Source organism: Lepidochelys kempii, chromosome 16, assembly GCF_965140285.1.
Source record: "Lepidochelys kempii isolate rLepKem1 chromosome 16, rLepKem1.hap1, whole genome shotgun sequence".
Lineage (NCBI taxonomy): Eukaryota > Metazoa > Chordata > Testudines > Cheloniidae > Lepidochelys > Lepidochelys kempii.
This window is the reverse complement of record NC_136395.1, coordinates 23,551,217-23,571,593: the sequence shown is the minus strand read 5'-3', so window position 1 is coordinate 23,571,593 and position 20,377 is coordinate 23,551,217. Positions and strand designations below refer to the sequence as shown.

Genomic DNA, 20,377 nt, shown 5'->3' with positions numbered 1-20,377 from the left:
ATTATTTTTTTGGACAATGATCCATTTTTTTTCTTGAAAGAGAACACTTGAGATTGAGTACAGCTCATCAGGCTGTCAGTGTGCTACCTCGTCCTTCATAGAATGAATATGGACCAGACCCTGGGGTTTGAAATTCATCCCTCTCCCCTTACTCTGCCTTTGGGGGTGGGCAGTGTCTGGATTGGGTTCTGTTTACTTGTCAGGTTTCCATTCTGTGAATCTGTCTTTCCTCCCTGCATTTATTCTCGTTTTCATTGCTCCCCATGTGTCGTCAAGGATGGGTTTTTGATTAGTTGAAAACATCTATGGTACATACTGGAAACAAGATGTTTTTCCCTGTGGCCCCTTCTGTGCTTAATCAATCTGCGCAGACTTCACAGGGACTGGAACATAAAACAAATGATCTCCAGCATCCTCAAATAGCCATGCATGCTGTGCACCCCCTCCCCCGCCATCCTCCCATGCATAGCAACTGGCTAGCTAGAAGATCATCCTTGGGACATTACACGTTGTAGGAGGTGTGTAAATCGGAAAAATGAAAGTGCTGCTCAGTGGGAAACAATTGCACTGTCTCTTTACTTTCAGATCATGTGGTCTGCGAGGAAGAGTGCAAATACGCCATGCTGGCTTTGAACTGCGTCTGCCCAGCAACCTCCACGCTCATCACCCTGCTGGTTCATACATCCAGGGGCCAGTGAGTGCTGCCGTTTTAGTCATGAACTGGCTTCTGTTTGCGGGAATGATTTTTGCACATTCTTCACTCTGGGGTTGTCGTCTTAACATTTGCATTGGGTTAAAAATAGAGATTGGGTCTGAGCTACAAAGTTTAGATCTGGATCTATATTGACTTAAATCTGCCTTGAGAGAACGAATGATCTTGTGTTAAAGGGCCAGAGACTGTCCTGTGAGACAGGATGACAGCAGAGCAAACTTTGGGTCGTCTTCAGTCATTCCGGGAGGCTGTTGTCAATAATCTGCGTGACACATGGAGCAGTTGGGTCGGGGGCAGAGGTGTTCAGATGCCCTTCACTTTAGTCTGGGGTGGCAAACACAGCACCCACCTCTCGCTGCTGAGGGCCTGCCGAGCCTGACTCTTTAGGCATGGATTTTGAAGGCGCAGGCTCATCAATTCCCCCCTGCAATTCCCTTCCTGGCCACCAGCTTCCCCACTGACACATCCTTGGAAGGGCCCATCTGGACTGGGCCCATAATTCCCACAAGACCAACTTTAACCTAAACAAGGCTCCCCCACTTGGTTTGGGCTCGGAAAGCATGCTGGCCTTCCAGGAAGTTGCCCAATACCATGGTGATGGGGGGAAAACCCTAGTGAGATCGCACTATGGTGGTGGAGCTGAGCACAAGCCCCTAACAGGCAGGGTTCTGTTCCTCTGGTTACAGAGAAGGCCAGGAGTCCCCGGAGCAGTGGCAAAGGATGTATGGGCGCTGCTCAGGCAACGAAGTATACCACATCCGCATGGGAGACAGCAAGTTCTTCATGGAATACGAAGGGAAAAGCTTCACCTACGCTGCCTTCCACGCACACAAAAAGTGAGCGCCAGCCTGGTTCAGTACCTCGAAGCCTTGGTGTGGGGATCCCTTGGGGCTTTTGGTACCGGTCTCACGGGTCGAGGTCGTTTAACTCTCTTGGTAAATAGCAGGGCAGTGGGGACTGGATTAATCCAGTTCCCTCCGACATTGGTTTGAAAAGTTGCGAAGTGAGAGGAGAGTTTACATTTGCTTCCATTTTCCGTGCGCTGGGTCAGTGATGCTGGTGGGAAACGTTCACTGAGGCCCATGCAGTAGCTTTGCAAAAGAAAACAGAGTCTTTTCTAGGGAGTGGCCTTGAATGTCCACATTGTACTTCTGCCTTAGGTATGGCGTCTGCTTGATCGGCATCAGGAGGGAAGAGAACAAGAGCATCCTGCTGAACCCTGGGCCACGGCACATCATGACAGCGTCTGACACCTGCTTCTACATTAACATCACCAAGGAGGAGAACTCTGCCTTCATATTCAAGCAGGAGGAGAAGCAAAAGAAGAAAGGGTTTGCCGGGAGAGGGATCTATGACGGCCCATCCAGGCTGCCTGTTCACAGCATAATTGCAAGTATGGGTGAGTCCTTCTAGCCCTCCCAATGGAAGAGAGGAAAGTAGCACAGGCTGTGTGAATGAGCAGTGACAGTATCTCCCACAAACCTCACTCTAGTCTCCATGGGGCGTTCGTTTTTTGTTTAACTCCTGTTGAGTCCACTGTGAGTAATTCCTTTTGTGGTAGCAAACCAGGCCCCCTGCTCAAAGGAGTTTTGTGAGTGGTAGATGTCTGGTAGTGAGCACATGGCTACTGGGATGTGAAACACCTTCACAACTAAGCGAGAGTGCTTTGCGATCCTTTTTCTGCTGAACACAAATGATCCAGCTCCTTTGGGTTGGATGAAACCAGAAACTTCACCCAAGACCCAAACCCAAACCTGAATTTGAACTGTTGTGAAAGCTGGAGAAAGTCAGGCTACTTTCAGTGGTTTCAGGGAGTTCTGTCTAATGGTTAGAGTACAGAATGGGGAGTCAGGATTCCTGGTTTATACTCCTGCCTCTGCCACTGATGCGCTGTGTGGCCTCGGCCAAGTCACTTAACCTCCCTGACGTACGCTGTTTGCTGGCAAAGACACTTTCTCACCTCCAGTACTGCTCTTCCATTGAGAGCAACAGAGGAGGCTGCAGGATCGACAGGTCTCCAGTTGTGCTTGTGCATTTGTATCACCCTGTTGTCTAATCCCGCTCAGATCCATATGTACGCTGTTGCTTCCGCTGGTGCTATCATGGGTGGGAGCTGTACTGATGGAGAATTGTGGCTATGGAGTTTGCAAGCATAGATGCAGTTTCACCATCTATATAATGGGATAACACCACCTACCTCTTAGAGAGCTTGGGGCTTAGCTAATTTTGCAAAAAGCTTTAAGTGCTAAGAGTGCATGCTATTAAGCATTTCCTGGTTGTGCTAACTGCTACTAACTTCTAAGTAGTCATAACAATATGACAGATCCAGGATATTGTACTACTTCAAAATATAGTAGAAACAAATGCTGCCCTGAGTTACACGTTCATCGATTTCACTGGGAGCTCTGGGCTTAGGAATGATCCAGGCTGCCAAGGAAACAGCAAGCTCTGTACAGTTCTGTTACCTACGGTAATTAATGAACGCTCTCTCCCTTTCCCTTCTACCTTCCAAATTACCAACATCCCTTTGCTGCAGAAATAGCCGCTTTCCCTGCTCTTCTGTATGACACTTCCCTTCCCCCTCCTTGCTGTCTATTGTTCAGTAGCCGAAGAGTCACAGGGGAAATTAACTTTCTCCCATTTCCCCTCTGCAGGGAATCCAGCCCCACCCTTTTTGGTCTCTGGAGAAATGGAGCCAATTTCTCTTTGGCAAATTTGTTTTAATCTGCACTGAAGGATCTCGTACTCTGCAGCGGTGCAGATGACAAATGAATAAGTCAGTAGCACTCGGCTCGTTGGCTTCTTACAAGGAAAACAGAGGCAGGGAGAAAAAAACAGTTGAAAATATTGCCAGCGATGGAATCCCACATGGCCCTTCGCACAGCAGATGTCTGTGTATCCACCCTTTTGAAATAGCTCAGACCACGTGCTGTCGAGCAAAAGGGAGCTCTTTTCTCTCATCCTTTTGCACATGCTATTGCTGGTCTTCAGCTTCAGTCCCCAGACAGAGTGAACCCCTGAAGTGGTTTCTTGAGCATTCATGTTCCTACCTTTGGCAAAAGCAAGCAGTATAGTGTACTGGGGAGGGAAAGCTCTGTAAGTGCACCTGTGTCATCTCCCTGCCAGCGCAGGATCATACGTGCTCTTGCTGGGAAAAGTAGTCGGTGGTACTCAACAAACAGCTAAGTGAAATCATTAGGAGAAGCTTGTCTTGCCATCCGCTTCTACAGTAAGAGAATGTAGAGAGAGGCCACTGGGACAGAGCAGTAGGATGTAGCTTTCCTGTTGTTTCCCCTAGTGAATGATCGTTTGTTTTAAAATTGCTCTTAGCAGTGAAATGCCATAAGCAGGTTATTAAAGTGTTTTATGTTGGTCATGCAGCTGGCCCCTGCTCTCGCCCTGGCTCACAGCTATTTCATAGCCGAACTGAGTGCTGGGAAAAGCTGCAAGGCTTGGGTAGAGGTTTTGATGCATGGGGCTCTCTCTTCCACACACTGGAGAGACAGAAATCTGGGAAGCTGCCCAGGTATGCAGGGGATACTTAGGGCCATGTTGTCCCCTCTGCAGCAGCTCCTCGTGCTCTACAAAGATCCCTTTGTGGGTGCACAGTGGGAATTAGGAAGGGTGGATCCAGGGACCAGCTTCTCTAGAAGGCATTGCGGCCAGCTGCCCCTGGGACGCATCCACTGGGAGTTAATGCTGCGACCAGCAGACTCTGCTACTCTACGGCCATGAGAGACGCCTCCACTGGCAGCCTGGCTCCTGCTGGTCTAGCAAGGAGCGGAAGCCTCCTTCCGCTCCTGCTGGTCTAGCAAGGAGCGGAAGCCATTCCTGGTGGGAGTTGTCCATTACTTCTGCCTCTATCCCCTGTCTCATGAGGCCCCAGGATCTGCCAGGTTGGACGGCCAGGCCTCATGTCTGTGGGAGTGCTGGCTTCCCAGAGCTGTCCCTTTCAGGAGGGTTCGACCAAACCCGCCTCGCTTGTGAAGTGCGAGAACATGCCTGGGCGAGACTGGAGTTGCAGCAGCACAGGACAGTTCTGAGGCGGGGGTTAGTTTGCCTCGGACGTATTTCTACTGGAGCTGGGTCATTGCTCTGCACGGTAAATAGGATTTGCAGCGTGACAGAAGGAGTGCACTGTGGTACTGTGTGAATCGGTCACAGAGAGCTCAGCAGCCACAGCCTGCAGAAGGGAAGGTCTGCTCTCCTTTTGCAGTCGTTTTGGCTACTCCCTGCACTTGGCCTGCGAGGTGCTCTCCTGCTCTGCTGTCATTGCAGAGGGTGATAGACAGCAGCTTTTCAGTAGTCCCCTGTAGCCCTCTGGTTTTAGGCTGTGCCTCCATATTTCACTGACTAGTTCCAGGGCTTATAGTAACGAAGCTCCATTCCTTTGCTGCGGAAAGCAGTGAGGCTCTGTCACTGCTGGCTTTTCAACCGCATGGCCTGAGCGGGCTCAGCTGTATCTGCTATGATTCATCCTCCTCCCTGGTCTCTGTGAGCTGTAACCTTGCCAGCAAAATTCACCGCTAAGTACTATGTTGAATTATTCCCAACGAAAAAGGCTTGGCTGGATCGACCTCTCCTAGATGTAACAAAATGACAGCAGAAGAAAGTATTTTTGTTCTGGGTTTGCACTGCCCTGAGCACAATGGGGTCCTGCTCCCTGACGGGGGCTCTCAGGCGCTGCATACAACTATAAATAAAAAGGGTAGGGTGCCCATGGCATTACCCACATAGCTCTCTGTACACAGCTGACCAAAATGTTCCCTCCTAGCATTCTGTTCCTGAACCAGCCACTGTCGGCTGTGTCTATGGACAGCCCGGATTTCCTTATCTGACTTGCTACCACACACAATTTTGGTGAATAAACTAGAGTGATACAGAATCAACATGGCACACATTAAATGGATTAAATGCTGGTTCACTGACAGGTCTCAAAATGTAATTGTAACCAGGGAATCTGGGTGAACTAGGTGTGTTTTCAGTGGGGTCCCACAGGAATCTGTTCTAGGTCCTACTCTATCTAACTTTTTTTTTTCAACAACCTGGAGGAAAACATAAACTCATCACTGCTAAAGTTTGCAGATGACACAAAAATTGGGGGAGTGTTAGATAATGAAGAGGACAGGCACCAGATACAGGGTGATCTGATCTCTTGGTAAACTGGGCACAAACAAACAATATGTGGTTTAATACAGCCATGTGTAAATATATACATCTAGAACAAAGAGCGTAGACCATACTTACATGTTCCTGGGATAAGGACTTGGAGGTCATGGTGGATAATCAGCTGAACATGAGCTCCCAGTGTGATGCTGAGGCCAAAATAGCTGAAATACTCCTTGAATGCATAAACAGGGGACGACTGAATAGGAGTAGAAAGGTTTTTCACCTGTATTTCGCACTGATGCAACCACTACTGGATTTTTGGGTCCAGTTCTGGTGTCCACATTTCAAGAAGTTTGTTGATAAATTGGCAAGGGATCAGAGAAGAGGTACAAGCATCATTAAAGGACTGGAAAATGTGCCTTATAGTGATAAGACTCGAAGAGCTCAAGTATTTAGTTTAACAAAGAGAAGGTTCAGGGGTGACTTGACCACAGTCTGTGAGTACCTACACAGGGAACAAATATTTGATCATGGGCTTTTCAGTCTAACAGGCAAAGGTATAAAAAGATCCAATGGAAGTTGAAGCTAGACAAGTTCAGACTGGAAATCAGGCAGTGGGAGTAATTAACAGAGAGAGTAATTAACCATTGCAACAACTTACCAAGGGTGGTGGTGGATTCTCCATCACTGGCAATTTTAAAATCAAGGCTGGATGTTTTTCTAAAAGATCTGCTCTAGGTCAAACAGGAATTATTGTGGGGAAGTTCTCGGGCCTGTGCTATAGAGCTCGGACTAGATGATCACAGTAGGCCTCTCGGGCCTTAGAACCTATGACTCTGTAAAACAGGGATAATGGTACTTCTACCCTTCTTGATTCTCAGATGGCAATTACTCCCTGCAGGTGCTAAGTTGTGTTATTGCCCAGCATGTCCATTAGCATTAAAGTTACTTGCTCCCGTAAATACCCCATGCCTTGGAGAGAAGAATAGGCTCTGTTATCTGCATTTTAAATCATGTTTATCTTGCATAACTTGGCAAATGGCGCAGGTCGCGCTGAAGTGCGTGGTGCACTTTCTCCAAAAGGCCATGAATCCTTTTTTCCAGCTTCTCTCTGGGCAGCCTGAAATGGGGGTTTTGTCGGGAGAAGCCAGGCACAACAGGAGATGGTATTTCAGACAAATCATTTATCCATTTACACTCGAGCATAAACTTGCAAAAATTCTCCCAGCAGCAAGACACAAAGCTCCTCGCTGAACAGCACTGGCTGATGTTCTTGTTACTTGGCTTGTTCTCAGTGGGAGCCTTTTCAAAACTCAGATGAGAGAGAGAGATAGAAATTATATTCTTCAAGTAGGTCACTCAGCATTCAGCTAGTTGGTTAGCAACAAGGGGGAGCAAGCCGAACTCCTGCACTTTGTTCACTGTGGCATTCACCACTTCTGTAGCTATTTAAAAATATTTGCGTTTGACAAAGACTCATGAAACACCGATGGTCACGATTTCCAAAAGTGATTGCTGAGTTTGATTTACCAACTCAATACACCTTAAAAGCACCTGATTTTCAGAAAGTGCTGAGCACCCCTCCCCCCCGGAAAGTCTCAAGGTGGGCACCCAAAGAATGGAGGAACCCAGAATCACTTCTGAACATCTTGGCCCAAGTAGGTAGGAGAAAAGAGGTGGGATTTTTTTCAAGGATGTGAGGAAGAAAAGTGCCCAAGTCCCACTGAAAGTCACTGGGTGCCTAATTCTCTTATGTGGGCTAAAAAATCCCACCCAGACTCTCCATTTTGAATATTTAATGAGATGGCAACATTCCAGAGTAAAGTTCTGGCCTTGCTTTGTTCTGGCTTTGCATGTTTTGGCACCCCACATTGAGCCACACTTATTTTACAAAATGGATGGAGCTGACAGGGGTTATAATGGGTGAGGAAGAGGCGCAAGCCCGGGGCTGGAGGTGCATTGTCTTTGTGAGACAGCAGAAGGCTATGAATCAGTGAGGCTAACAGCTCCCCGCTGCTATGAATTACAGCGTGGGAAAGAGAGAGATTCGTAAAGGTAAAACTGAAAGAGTTAAGAAAAATGATCCTGGAGTTCTCTGGACAAACGCTCCTCTTAAGAGTCGTCCACAGTGTGGGTGGATGGTGGTGTTAATAATACCACTCCGAAAATCTTGAGGCCCTTCCGTCAGCAGATTGCACCATGTTTTACCAATGTGAACAACTGTGAACTAATCACCTGAACGCACAATAACCCATGATCTTGGTAAGAGGGATGTGTTCAGTGTGGCGCTTCAGCCACCACCGAGATGCTGCTGCATGAGGGCTGCAGCGTGATATAAACTGCCTCTCCTACAGGAGGTTTGCCAGGATACCTAGATCAGTGTAGCTGAGCCACTGTACGCAGTATAGATCTCCTTTTCAGCTCCTGACTACATCCGACCCACCCAAGCTATTGTATAGATACACAAATAGGTTTTTACCGGCCATTTGGAAAGATACAAAGTGTTCCACTTAAACATAAAAGGATATGAGACGTATTAGTCTGGCATGGGTATTTTGCCAGGGACTTCTCGTATTTTTTAAATTCCCAGGTGTCTGACATTTTCATTTGACTCTGACTGATCCATGTTTAAAACAAAAGCCGCTTTTCCAGTCATTCTTGTAATATTCTCCTTGGATCCCTGCTCCAGTTTCTATTGTGGCCAAAGCTGTACCCACATTTTAACAAGAACTTGGACATAGTTTAGTGAACTTGGAATGTGGAACTTATTTATGAATGCAAGAAGAATTAGAGGTTTTAAACTTTTTTTTTCTTTGACTCTCAAATGTTTGAGGATTCTTTGATGAGGAATGTAGATGGCAAGGGTATAATTCGTAAGTGTGTAAGGGATTGAAGAGACTTGAAGTTCAGTGGGATTTACGCACCTAAATCCCTCAGTGTTTCTGATCATCTCTCCCATGATAAACAGTATGGTGACCTTTTAAAAGCCTTGTAGTTCTACAGCTAAGACTTTTCAGAAAAAGACTAGCACAGACTATTCGTTATAGGCTATGTTTTAGTCACGTGTATTTTTAGTAAAAGTCATGGACAGGTCAGGGGCAGTAAACAAAAAATCACAGCCTGTGACCTGTCCATTACTTTTACTGCATTTCCCTAAGTAAAACTTGGGTGAGGGGACCGCAGGTGCTCTGGGGTGTGTGGATCCATGGCTTCCATGACCTCCGTGACAGACTCACAGGCTTAGTTATAGCCCATAATGCCAGTGGCTGCTTGCTCCATCGTGGGGTCACTGCTTCAGCATCCAAAAAGAGCACAAGATCTGCTGATGAGCTGCTTGGAAACCAGGCCACGTGAGGAGGGGCGCAGCTGCCACGTGGGGATAATTTCACATTGTATGTTATGATGTGATTTTTCTGAACCAAGCTATTAGGACTCCAGAATGTTCGTAAGCAGCAAAATACTTGCTATAGCAACGATGCAAGCAAACAGAACGTTCCCATTTTTGAAACTATGGGAGACAGTGGTTGCCCTCAAATGTTCCGGTCAAGTATGGGGTTGTTTGAGTTCAAATATAGTAAGAAAATGTATTGTGCTATCCGGGGAATTCAGTGAGTTGAAAAATAGCAATTAGAATCACAAATAAGAATGGGTCAAACTGAGGGAAGATGTTACACCTCCTCAACCCACCCCCAAAATCCAGCTCTGTCGCCGTGATATACCACAATGAGACTTCCCTCAGCCAAGAGCTCCATAATCTGATCATCCCTTGCCTGACATGTGAGCTCTGCCGAGCAATGAAATTGTTCATTAGTGTGTTTACATGTTTATTGTTTGGCTTCAGAGTCAATGTCCCCTTGGAATTGAATAGGATAAACTCGGGCATAAATGTTCTCCACATTTTCAGAATGGGTTGGTTCAAGTTTTGGCAGATGTTTTTCCCCCCAGGTTTTTATAAATCAAACCAATGTTATAAATTCCCAATGAAGGATAGAAGTCTTGCCTGTCGATGGCTTTGGATGTCATTGTGAATGTGTCAGACAGCCTAAGAGGTGCAAATATTTCCCAGCCGTACAGTGAAGGGAGCACCTTAAATACCGATCATTACCCTGATGAACACAGATTCAGTTTTGCTCTATAGCAAACCTCTGTCAGTATAAGGGCTCAATCCTGCAAGGTTCTGGCCCCAATCCAAAACACATAAGTACATGCTTAACTTTATGAGTGCAAGCAGTCTTACTGATACGGCAGAGCTAGTGAAAGCTCCCCATCTTGTGTCTGGGATATAAGTGTTTGGCTACCCTTTATATCAAGGTTCCATTTAGAAATTATTAATAGCTGTCTTAATTAAAGAGGTAACCAATTTTTAGAGTCCAATGGGTCAATAGGTTGCTTAGAACCATCTGCAACACCTTATGCTGATGTGCTTAGAACCATCAATAATATGTCCTACTGATGTCTGTAACATGCTTATACCATCTGTTCATCATTATTAGCTGATTTTGTAGACTGTTTATAAATAGAACCTTAATACAAAGTGCGACTGGATGTTCTTCCTGTTCTTTCTTCCCTGCAGTGCCATTGGATTTATTTTTTGCTATTTATATTGTCCTTCCTCCCTCTTCTTTTCCAGGTACAGTAGCCATGGACCTGCAAAACACGGAATGTCGTCCTGTTAACAGCAGCAAGCTGACCCTGCCAGCTGAAAATGGATCAGGTAACAGACGGCCCAGCATTGCCCCAGTCCTAGAGCTAGCAGACAGCTCTTCCCTCCTGCCCTGTGATCTGCTCAGCGACCAGTCAGAAGATGAGATGACTCAGTCAGATGACGAAGGACTTACTGTTGTAGAGTGAGTTGCCATTTGAGAGCATCATCTCTTAATGTTAGTGTCACTGCATCATCATAAGCAATCAACTCCTATGGGGGTTGGGATTTTCAAAAGACTTTAAGGGGTTTATATGTCCAATTACCATTGTCTTTCAACTAATTCATTATCATTATTATTATTATTTATTATTTATTATTATTTCATTACTTTTACTGTGGTAGTGAGTAAAGAGTCCTGAGCATGGACCAGGATGGTGGTTGTTATAGAAACACATGCCAAAAATGACACCTGCCTCAAATTGCTTACAGTCTAAGTACCCTGGGTTCCTTTGAAAACCCGAGCTGTGAAGTTTAAAGTTGGTGAGCTTGCTACGACTATTATTTACTATTTGTATTGGGATAACCTCTATTATTATTTATTTGAATTATTGTACCTACCTAAGCAAGCTGCACTTCTGAGCTGTGCTTTGAGTTGATACAATGAGACATCTCCCAACAATTTGCAATAAATACACATTCTTTGCAGTTTTTTGTTAATCCTCAATAATCAGGTGTAAACAATCCATCTGGGTTTACCATAACCCTGTCTCTAAATCTAACAGTTACCACTGATCTTGTCTCTTCCTTCTTCAAGGCACTGGGCACACATATATTCATCTAAATCTCAATTTATTTTGAATTAAAGATTCTCTCTAAAAAAAAGTTTGAGAGTTGCAGAAATTGCTGGAAATTAAAGATTTACAAGCCTATGTTAGAGCTACAGTAAATACTGCAGATTGTTCAGAAGAAAGAAAAATTAAAGGAGAGAGGTTTAGAAAGACAGGAATTGCCAGACTAGCTCAGATCAGTGGCCTGCTTCTGACAGTGGTCTGCACCAGTTGTTTCAGAGGAAGGTGCAAGAAACCCTGCAGAAGGCAGTTATTCAAAGAAGAAAATATTTGTAGTGCATAAACTATATTGGAGCTATAAAAGCACCAATCTGCAATTTTTGAGCATGCATCTTTAAAAGCAAAGATCCTGTGCTGAAGGGTGCTACTCTCTATGATGCCATCGGGTAATTCGATCAACCCCAGGGTGAAGGAACGAGAAATCATGCCTAGACAGGCCCTAGCTAAAATACAGTCATACAGTCCTGCCTATATGGATTGGAGTTACGGAACAATAAAATCAGATCTAAGGGAATTTGCAATCTGAGCTGCGTTCTGTGGGGGTTTTTCTTTTTCATCAAGGGACGTCTCAGTTAAATGTACAGCAATAAAATGATTTCATGTGGCAGCTGCTTGAATAACAGAAATTAGGGATGGTGGAGATCTAAGAGGTAATCTGGCTCCTCCGACTCGTAGCCAGTGCACAGTTGTTCCCCGCAGCGTATTGTCGAAAGTTTTTCCGGGTTAAGTTCCGGTGACCCAGGCAGTGGTTTCCCTATCACGTCTCTTGGGTCACCATTCCAAAGTCTAATGCCTTCGCTATGCTAAGGATTTGCCACCCCCGAGCCCGAGTTACGCTCCACCATTATAAAGTGCAGCTTTCCTGGTTTACACTAGGAGTTTGTACTACTGCAGTGACATCAGTGGCTGAAGGCGGGAATTGGGGGTACATCCCTAGGGAAGACAAAGCCCAGTAGGCTTCAGCATTAGGGGATTTTTCTTGCTATCCAGCCTAAATTTTCCTTTGGTCAATTTTTCTCATGACTCCTACTTATATACTTGAGCTGCTAATTTACACCTGTGTGAAACACACAAAGAAAGCATGAGTCTGCCCTGGGATGGACAAAGGGAGAGTAGTGAGCCTGCTTAGCTTTGAATCAGGGACCGTTTCAGGTTCGGCACACCTGGCTGTTGCCTGCAGATGCTGTAAAAAAGCATCTGTCTTTTGTTTATTACTGAAAAGCTACAGGCACGAGAGCTTAACAGTTAATACAACAATAATTTGTATGTACAGCTCCTGGTGCCATGGGGCTTTGTTCCTGATTGAGGCCACTGGGCACTCCCATACGATGAACGTTAAATTATACTATTGATAACACATTGCTAAGGCCTTGATCTTGGTCCTGTCAAAATCAGTGGGACTTTTGACTTCAAAGAGAGCAAGGCCAGTATTGAAGTGCAATGCAGGAGTCACCAGCGAGAACGGAAAAAAGTCCTCAGATCTGTGCTGTCTATTAAAATAGCCAGCAGGGCTCATCTTGGTATTTTGCATTTTCCAGTGGAGTGGAAGAACAAACCCAATGAAATTAGTTTACCCTTCACTAAAATCCTGTTAGCATAAATTAACCTCCCGAGAATAGTTTTTACTCTGCTTCTGCTATATTGCTGTGGAAACTGTGATTGAATGTTATCAGCAATGACATGCTGAGCCGAGCAGAAATTATGTCAGTGATGAATATGTTTATAAAACAGTGCTAGAGCAACACCATGTGGTCAGTTCAGTGTGTTCAAACATTAGCTTGTCAGACATTGACGGTGAAGCAGTTTTGCCTTATTCCCAGTTCCTTGCTTGCAGTTTTGGAGAAGCATCCCTTGACCTCTGAAGAAGTCACACTGAGCTAGAAGCACTCTGTGGACTTAGCAGAATTTCCCCACCAGCTCCCTTTCCTCTGCTACCTCAGGGGCAGGGAAGGGATTGTATTCTGCATTCTCCATCATTAGGGAAGTAAAATTGTTGATTCCAGCTGTAAAAATATTAATGTAAAGTAGCAGTCAGTATTGCATTCATTTGTGACATTGCTTTAATGAATCGTTTGTGTGTGTGTGTTTCTCTCTGTGTTGGCTCTTACAAGATAAACAATTTGTGCAGATGCATGTGTCCACACTCACTCAAATTTATTTGGCTTATAATTTAACGTATACTTTTAATTACTTGTAAGCTGAAAGCTTTCTATTCCTTCAGTTATATCAGGAACACAAATTACAGCATGTCCACTATGTTTAAAAAAAACCTGCCTACAAATGTGCTGTGAGACTGTGAATCTGTATCGGGCTTGAAACTCTATGCCATTCTGTGATGTTTAGATTTAAGATGTGGGTTCAGGCCCATTGCTGTTAAAAGTTCTAGATGCCTTTATCTTCCACAGTCTGCTTAGTTCTCTGGCTGTCCATGAGAACAAAGTCTTTAAAAGATATTCCCCAAGCCTGGAAATGGCAAAAGTATTTTCAAATAAACTTATCTTGAAAAATTCCTAGGCTGTTTTGGAAGAATTTATAAAACATCCTTACTGTGATCTGCATAAACCCATGAGGTTCCAGTGTTTCTAAACAGTCTGTGTATGGACAAATGTGTTTGCCAGGGCAAATAAGTGTTCCTTGTGTGTGTGAAAAATATACACGTGCCCTGATGCATGTTGTCTCCTCTGCAGATATGTGAAAGGCTACCCCCCGAACTCGCCCTACATTGGGAGTTCTCCCACTTTGTGCCACCTTCTACCTGTAAAAGCCCCTTTCTGCTGCTTGAGGTTGGACAAGGTAAGAGGCTGCTGTGACAGTATTTAAAGGTTCCAGTGATGTTATTTGCACTTGCATTTGTGGCAGGGGCTTCAAGCACTTTACTAAGGTAGGGCAGCATTATTACCTCCAATGGTGAGAACACAAGTCTGGGTGTTCAATTCCCAGCTCCACCACAGATTTTGTATGTGACCTTGGGCATGTCATTAAATGTGTGTATCAACTTCCCATCTGTAAAATGGGGACATTAGTATTTTCCCTAGTCTCAGGGGTTGAATGAGGATAAATACATGAAAGATTGTGAGGAGATCAGTATGGCTTTGGGGGCCATATATGCACCTTAGATAGATAGAAGTGCAGTTACACTGGGTCAGTGATAGGGATGAGAGTAGACCCTACATCTGCATATAGCCTCTTCAGTGGCTGCCAGGGGAATAGGTGTAATGCTTACCTGGGAAAACGAGAATGTGAAAACATCTGCTTTTTGACAGAAGCTTAAGTGCATGATCCGAAACGTGCCAGGCCAGTCCTGTGCAGACCCCACCGTGTAGCAGAATGAGTCACGCGGGAGCTGTGATTTGACACTTTGCCTGTCTGCTGGTGGTTACTTTGTGGCTTTGTAAAGCGTTTGCTTTCCTCGCACTGTTATCTGTGAGAGGGCTGGAAACATTTTATTGAAAGATGCAGGAGCTTCTCTAGTTTTCTGTGGTAAACTTTTTCTTTTAAGCAATAATTACATGGCTCTGTACTGATAACCTAGTTGTTTTCTGTGTATTGCACCTTGAAGTTCCCAGACAACTGGTGTCTTCAGTGGCAGCTGCCATTTTGCGAGGCAGCATGTTACAGAGCAGACACTGTGCTCACTCCCAGTGAGACTTTACTTTTGTTCTTCCTTTGCTTGTTTTTCCTTAATATAAGCTAACTCATTCTGAGGAGGGGCCAAACTAGTACAGTTCGGCTGCTTTTCATTGCCCTGCCAGTGAAATTTAGTCTGAAAGCCTGATTAACTGAGCCTGGCAGAGTGACCCCCATTTAAGCATTATCTTCCAGCGGCATGGAGCCAACTTATGGGCTCTCACACCACTTGCCAGGACATCTTCATGCATCAGTCCTGCAGCTGTAGTTTGGCCAATTTTGGTCTTTTTCAGCTAGCATAAGTTAGAGCAGCAGGTTAACGGGAGTGCAAAAGTAAGGTTGAAGACACCTGTGGGACACATACTTAGCTGGTGTGAATAGATGGTTCCCACCAGCTGAGGATCCAGCCCTATGTAGGGGAACCATATTAGTTTTAACTTAAACTCAGAATTAGTCTCAGTGACGTGTTAGAGGCTTGTCGATCTCTAGGCGTTGATCCACAAGGGAAACATCTGAACTTCAGGGCATGCCTGGGGGGTTCCCCAAAACCAGCTTTGATTTCATTGTTGGGAACTGGTCATGTAAAAACAGGTTTCAGAGTAGCAGCCGTGTTAGTCTGTATCCACAAAAAGAACAGGAGTACTTGTGGCACCTTAGAGACTAACAAATTTATGAGAGCATAAGCTTTCGTTGGCTACAGCCCACTTCATCAGATGCATTGAATGGAACATATAGTAAGAAGATTATTTTTATATGTATGTATGTGTGTGTGTGTGTGTGTATGTATATATATATATATATATATATATATATACACACACACACATACAGAGAAGGTGGAATTTGCCATACAAACTGTAAGAGGCTATTAGGCTAATAGCCAGGCTAATAGCCTCTTACAGTTTGTATGGCAAATTCCACCTTCTCTTTATGTATATATATATATATATATCTTCTTACTATATGTTCCATTCAGTGCATCCGATGAAGTGGGCTGTGGCCCACGAAAGCTTATGCTCTAATAAATTTGTTAGCCTCTAAGATGCCACAAGTACTCCTGGTCATGTAAAAAGGCACTTTCATGTTTCTGATCTAAGTCACTGATTCAGACACATCCCAGTTCATCTGTTGCTGAAAGTTGTTACTTTCTGTCAACCAGGGGTCTATGAAACAAGTCATTGGCCTTGTCCTTCATGGGCAGGAGTCCTTATCACTAAATCCACTACAATAACTGTCCTCCTTTTTAGAAGTCTCAGCTGTGAGACCAAAGACTGAATAGACCAAAGACTGAACTCCCTTTGGGAGAGTATCCCTGCGAGTCAGGTTCAAGGCATATGTGGGGCAGTTTGGGAGAGCTGGTATTGGGTTAGGCCCGGTTAGTAGAGAGCTAACCTCTCCAGGACTGGTTACTCTGATCCCTTCCCGCAGCACAAAATTCACTTTCAAAACTTAAAAAAGGAAAAATAGTGAAAGTGAGCCGGGATGTGGGGCCATCAAAGCCCTCAGGCCCAGACATGGAAGGTTGAAATTTGGATACATTCCAAATCATCTCTAGATCAACTCTCTGCAGGATCATTCTCTCACTCTGGGGGCTCATGAGCTTCTGCGCAGCTCACAGCTCAGAGCCAAGCTGGCTCAGTGCTTTTGCCATGTCTGAATGTTAGAAGATTCCCCTTTCCTGGGGGAGAAAACAGCCATTTTATCCTTATTTTCCTAACAGTGTCAGGACAGATGGGCAGCTCTATAGACTGATCACTGAGCCACGGTGCTTTTCTGTCTCTGCACAGGGTTGCAAGCACAACAGTTATGAAGATGCCAAGGCCTATGGGTTTAAGAACAAATTGATTATAGTTTCAGCAGAGACTGCTGGGAATGGCCTGTATAATTTCATCGTCCCTCTCCGTGCATACTATAGGTCCCGGAAAGAGTTAAACCCAATTGTATTGCTACTGGACAACAAGCAAGTACTCTTCCAAAGTTGTTTTCCATTGCATCAGATCTTTCCTTGCATTCAAATGGGTGTTTCATACTGTGTATTTATGGGAGGAGTTAAATGGGTGATTTTAGCATTTTTAATATAATACCTAAAATCTGATGGCCTGATTCTCCTGTCGCATCAGTTTTTCACCATTGACGTCTGTGCATTCACTCCTGATTTCTTTTCCTCTTGCTTACTAGTATAAAATGCCCCTATCAACCTTCTTGCTGTTTGCCTCTCTTCTTCCAGGCCTGAGAACCACTTCTTGGAAGCCATCTGTTGTTTCCCCATGGTTTACTACATGGAAGGCACTATCGATAAGTAAGTGTCTTGTTTACAGCTATCCGTATTTACAATGTGTTGCAAATCAAAGGAGAAAATAGCCCTGATTCTGCAGAGGAAAATTAAATAAGCAAAGGGATGCTATACTGCGTACCAGGCACACAGTATCACTGGCAATAAGGACCAGTATTTACCAAGAATAATCGGCGTCACATGCAGCCTCTTACAGCCTAATCAATGGTGCATAGATGCTCCCATCCTACTTAGCTGATCCCCATGTTATAGGCATGGACAGCAGCAGTGAAGTTTGGATTCAGAGCTGAACTTCCCCAGGGCTTCAGGGGAATTCGGAGATGGTTTTCTCCATCTCTGCTTCCAAGACTAGCACTGCTTTTCTATCGGTGTGTCCGGGTAGTTATGTGGACGCCAGTCACTGTAGTATCGGAGCACAACCATCTAGAGTTAGGTTAGACTCTTTCTTACCTAGCAGACATATCATACATTTGATGTTCTGGGTTCTCTAACTGGCACAGCTAAAGTTGGGAGATTGTCACATTTTAAGACCCTGCAACTATACAATAGTTTGGGCTTCATCTCAAGTTTTTCCCCCTCCTAGGATTTGTTAGTCTGTACTGGACATGGTTATGGTTATTTCAGTAGCATTTTGCATGCACAGGATTGCCTGGGCGTTTATTCTGTGCAAATACATGGGTATGTTTGCAAATGATCATTCAGCATCTTATTTTCCAATGGATTAACCCCCCACAACCTTTTGTCTTGGGGGATTGTTCCAGCCTAGACAGTTTGCTGCAGTGTGGGATCATTTATGCTGACAACTTGGTGGTTGTGGATAAGGAAAGCACAATGAGTGCAGAGGAGGATTACATGGCAGACGCAAAAACAATTGTCAACGTCCAGACCATGTTCCGGTAAGAAGCAGCTATGGGTTCTGCTCTGTCGTTTGCCCCTGCCTCTCTTCTTATAGTTTTTTAATTTGTCTTAATGGAAACAAAAGACTCAGAATGGGCCCAGGCAGAGGGTGTGGTGGGAGGTGCCTATATTAGCTGGCCCTTTCTGCAGTGAGTTGAACTGTCCTTGGTGTGAGTGGGGACTCTGCACACCGAGGGTTTGCAGGGTCAGGCATCTACAGAGGATATTAGGTCTGGGTTCCCAAGTTGGGCTCCTGTGTTTGACATGGCCTGCATCTGGCCCTTGCACACAGGCATGCTAATTAATAAAGAAAGTCCTTGCACTCTATCCCCAACTTTGTGCATCGCCAGCCACGCTGTCGGTGTGCACCTATTGGTCACTCCAGTAACTAAATAGAATTAAAAGGGGGGGGTCAGTGAGGTGGTATGGGGGGTGGCCTGGCTTGTACAGCTTTTGGTGCTCTCACCCCAGCCTGTTTCAGATCTTGGATGGGGCACAAGGCCGTTTCCACTCTTTATTTGGCCACATTTCAAAGCTGAAAGCTTCCTCCTCCCCACCTCCCTTGGAATGCGCGTGCACCAGACATTGATGAGTCTGCCTTCCATTGCAGGCTGTTTCCAAGCCTTAGCATCATCACTGAGCTGACCCACCCATCCAATATGAGGTTCATGCAGTTCAGAGCAAAGGACAGTTATTCCTTGGCCCTCTCCAAACTTGAAAAGGTAAGGAAGCCCCTTCATCCCGAGGAGGGTCTATGCTTTTCCTCCCAGATGTGTTTGCTAACAGGAAGCCTGTTGAGTTCCCTTCATGCCTGTGTTTGAAGGAAGGGTAATGTAATGAGTCATTAATTTACAGTTCTTCATAGTCCTGTGCTCTCCTGCTGTGCACTGCAGGGCACCATAGTTAATGAACATCCGTCCAGGATAATCTAAGACACGCAAATATGCAGGCAATTGACCTTTAGGGTCTCTGTGTTTCCTTAGTTAGTGCAACTAGCATCTCCACTCTTCAAAGCTGTCCCTGCTGTCAGTCTGATTTTAGTTACTCGGTACAATGCTCCCGCTGCGGTGGTGGGTTAAACAATTCTGCGAGAATAGACTTCTGCATCAAACTACATTCAGTGTTTATATTACATATTCCTTAGGCATTTTTGTGGGGTAGAAATAACAGCTGATGGGAAGGGGAAACATTCAAAGAATAACTGACCCAGACCACGTGAGTGTCTGAGATGCTGCATTGACCCTGTCAGACTGATGTAACAAATGAAAGAAATAATAGTTTGTCACGGTCTTCTGCTGAGTTTGTGCCAGTCAAAACAAGGACAGTTGACATCTCTGATACTACTGCCTGGTCTGAGTGCCCTCTCTTGAGGGGAAGGTAAAAAATTTTCATTTTTCTCCCGCTCGCACACATACACGTATGTTGTACTGCATTCATGGTGTTGTGTATTAAGGGTGGTTGAACCAATTCAGAGAGAATAAAAACCAGCATAAACTCAACGCTGAACTATATTTACCACCTCCCCATCTCTCTCTGTTTTTTCCTAACTTCCTCATAATGACCAATCTCTATGGGCAATCTCTGAACTGAAAGGGCTCTAGGGGCTGTTCATAAAGATCTGTCATAGATAAGCTGTCCTGCTGGACCTTACTGTCATTGTGGCTGATAGAGCATCTATCCAGTTACTATTGGGCAGATTCTCCGTCGGAGAAGAGACCGAACTCTCTGCAAATGAACACTGATGTTATAAATAAGGCGCAGGGATTAGAGAGGACAGGACAAGTGGGCAAGGGCTCCATGTACATCCTAAACTTCAAGAGAAACAGAAACCCCCAAAGTTCTGCAATGGACCAAGATGCCAAAGAAAGCTAAGGGATTCTCCATCACAGGAGAACCAGCTGAATCAATCATACTTCAGTGGTGGAGTAAGTGCGAGGCTGGCTTTACTGCAAGAGATTACCATCTTGGTAGGATGCAATTACATCAGCAATGAATGTGCTGTCACTGGGCTGACGTGAAACATACCCTGTTGAGAAGGAGGATCGTCTTATAGCTAAGACATGGAGACCAGAGTTCAATTCCCAGCTCTGCTATGGCCTCCCCATGTGACCTTAGGGAAGTCACTTAGCCTCTCTGTGCCTCAGTTTCCCATGGGGACAATAGCTCTGTCTTGTTTATTAGACTATAAGCTCTTTGGGGCAGACACTTACTCTGTGTCTGTGCAGCCCCTAGACTGGTGGGGGTCT

At 45.0% G+C, this 20,377-nt stretch overlaps 1 protein-coding gene across 8 annotated transcripts in view; it reads left to right on the top strand.

Moving 5' to 3' along the window:
* Window positions 1-20,377, top strand: part of KCNT1 (potassium sodium-activated channel subfamily T member 1) — a 169,996-nt gene that overhangs the window by 129,072 nt on the left and 20,547 nt on the right. For all 8 annotated transcript variants that reach the window (XM_078849050.1, XM_078849049.1, XM_073314260.2 and 5 more), the window contains 9 exons: window positions 586-694; window positions 1,399-1,548; window positions 1,873-2,111; window positions 10,452-10,668; window positions 14,002-14,107; window positions 16,729-16,901; window positions 17,169-17,240; window positions 17,996-18,130; window positions 18,742-18,853. In XM_078849050.1, the coding sequence (XP_078705176.1) occupies window positions 586-694; window positions 1,399-1,548; window positions 1,873-2,111; window positions 10,452-10,668; window positions 14,002-14,107; window positions 16,729-16,901; window positions 17,169-17,240; window positions 17,996-18,130; window positions 18,742-18,853 (1,313 nt within the window). The remainder of the gene's footprint in view (window positions 1-585; window positions 695-1,398; window positions 1,549-1,872; window positions 2,112-10,451; window positions 10,669-14,001; window positions 14,108-16,728; window positions 16,902-17,168; window positions 17,241-17,995; window positions 18,131-18,741; window positions 18,854-20,377) is intronic.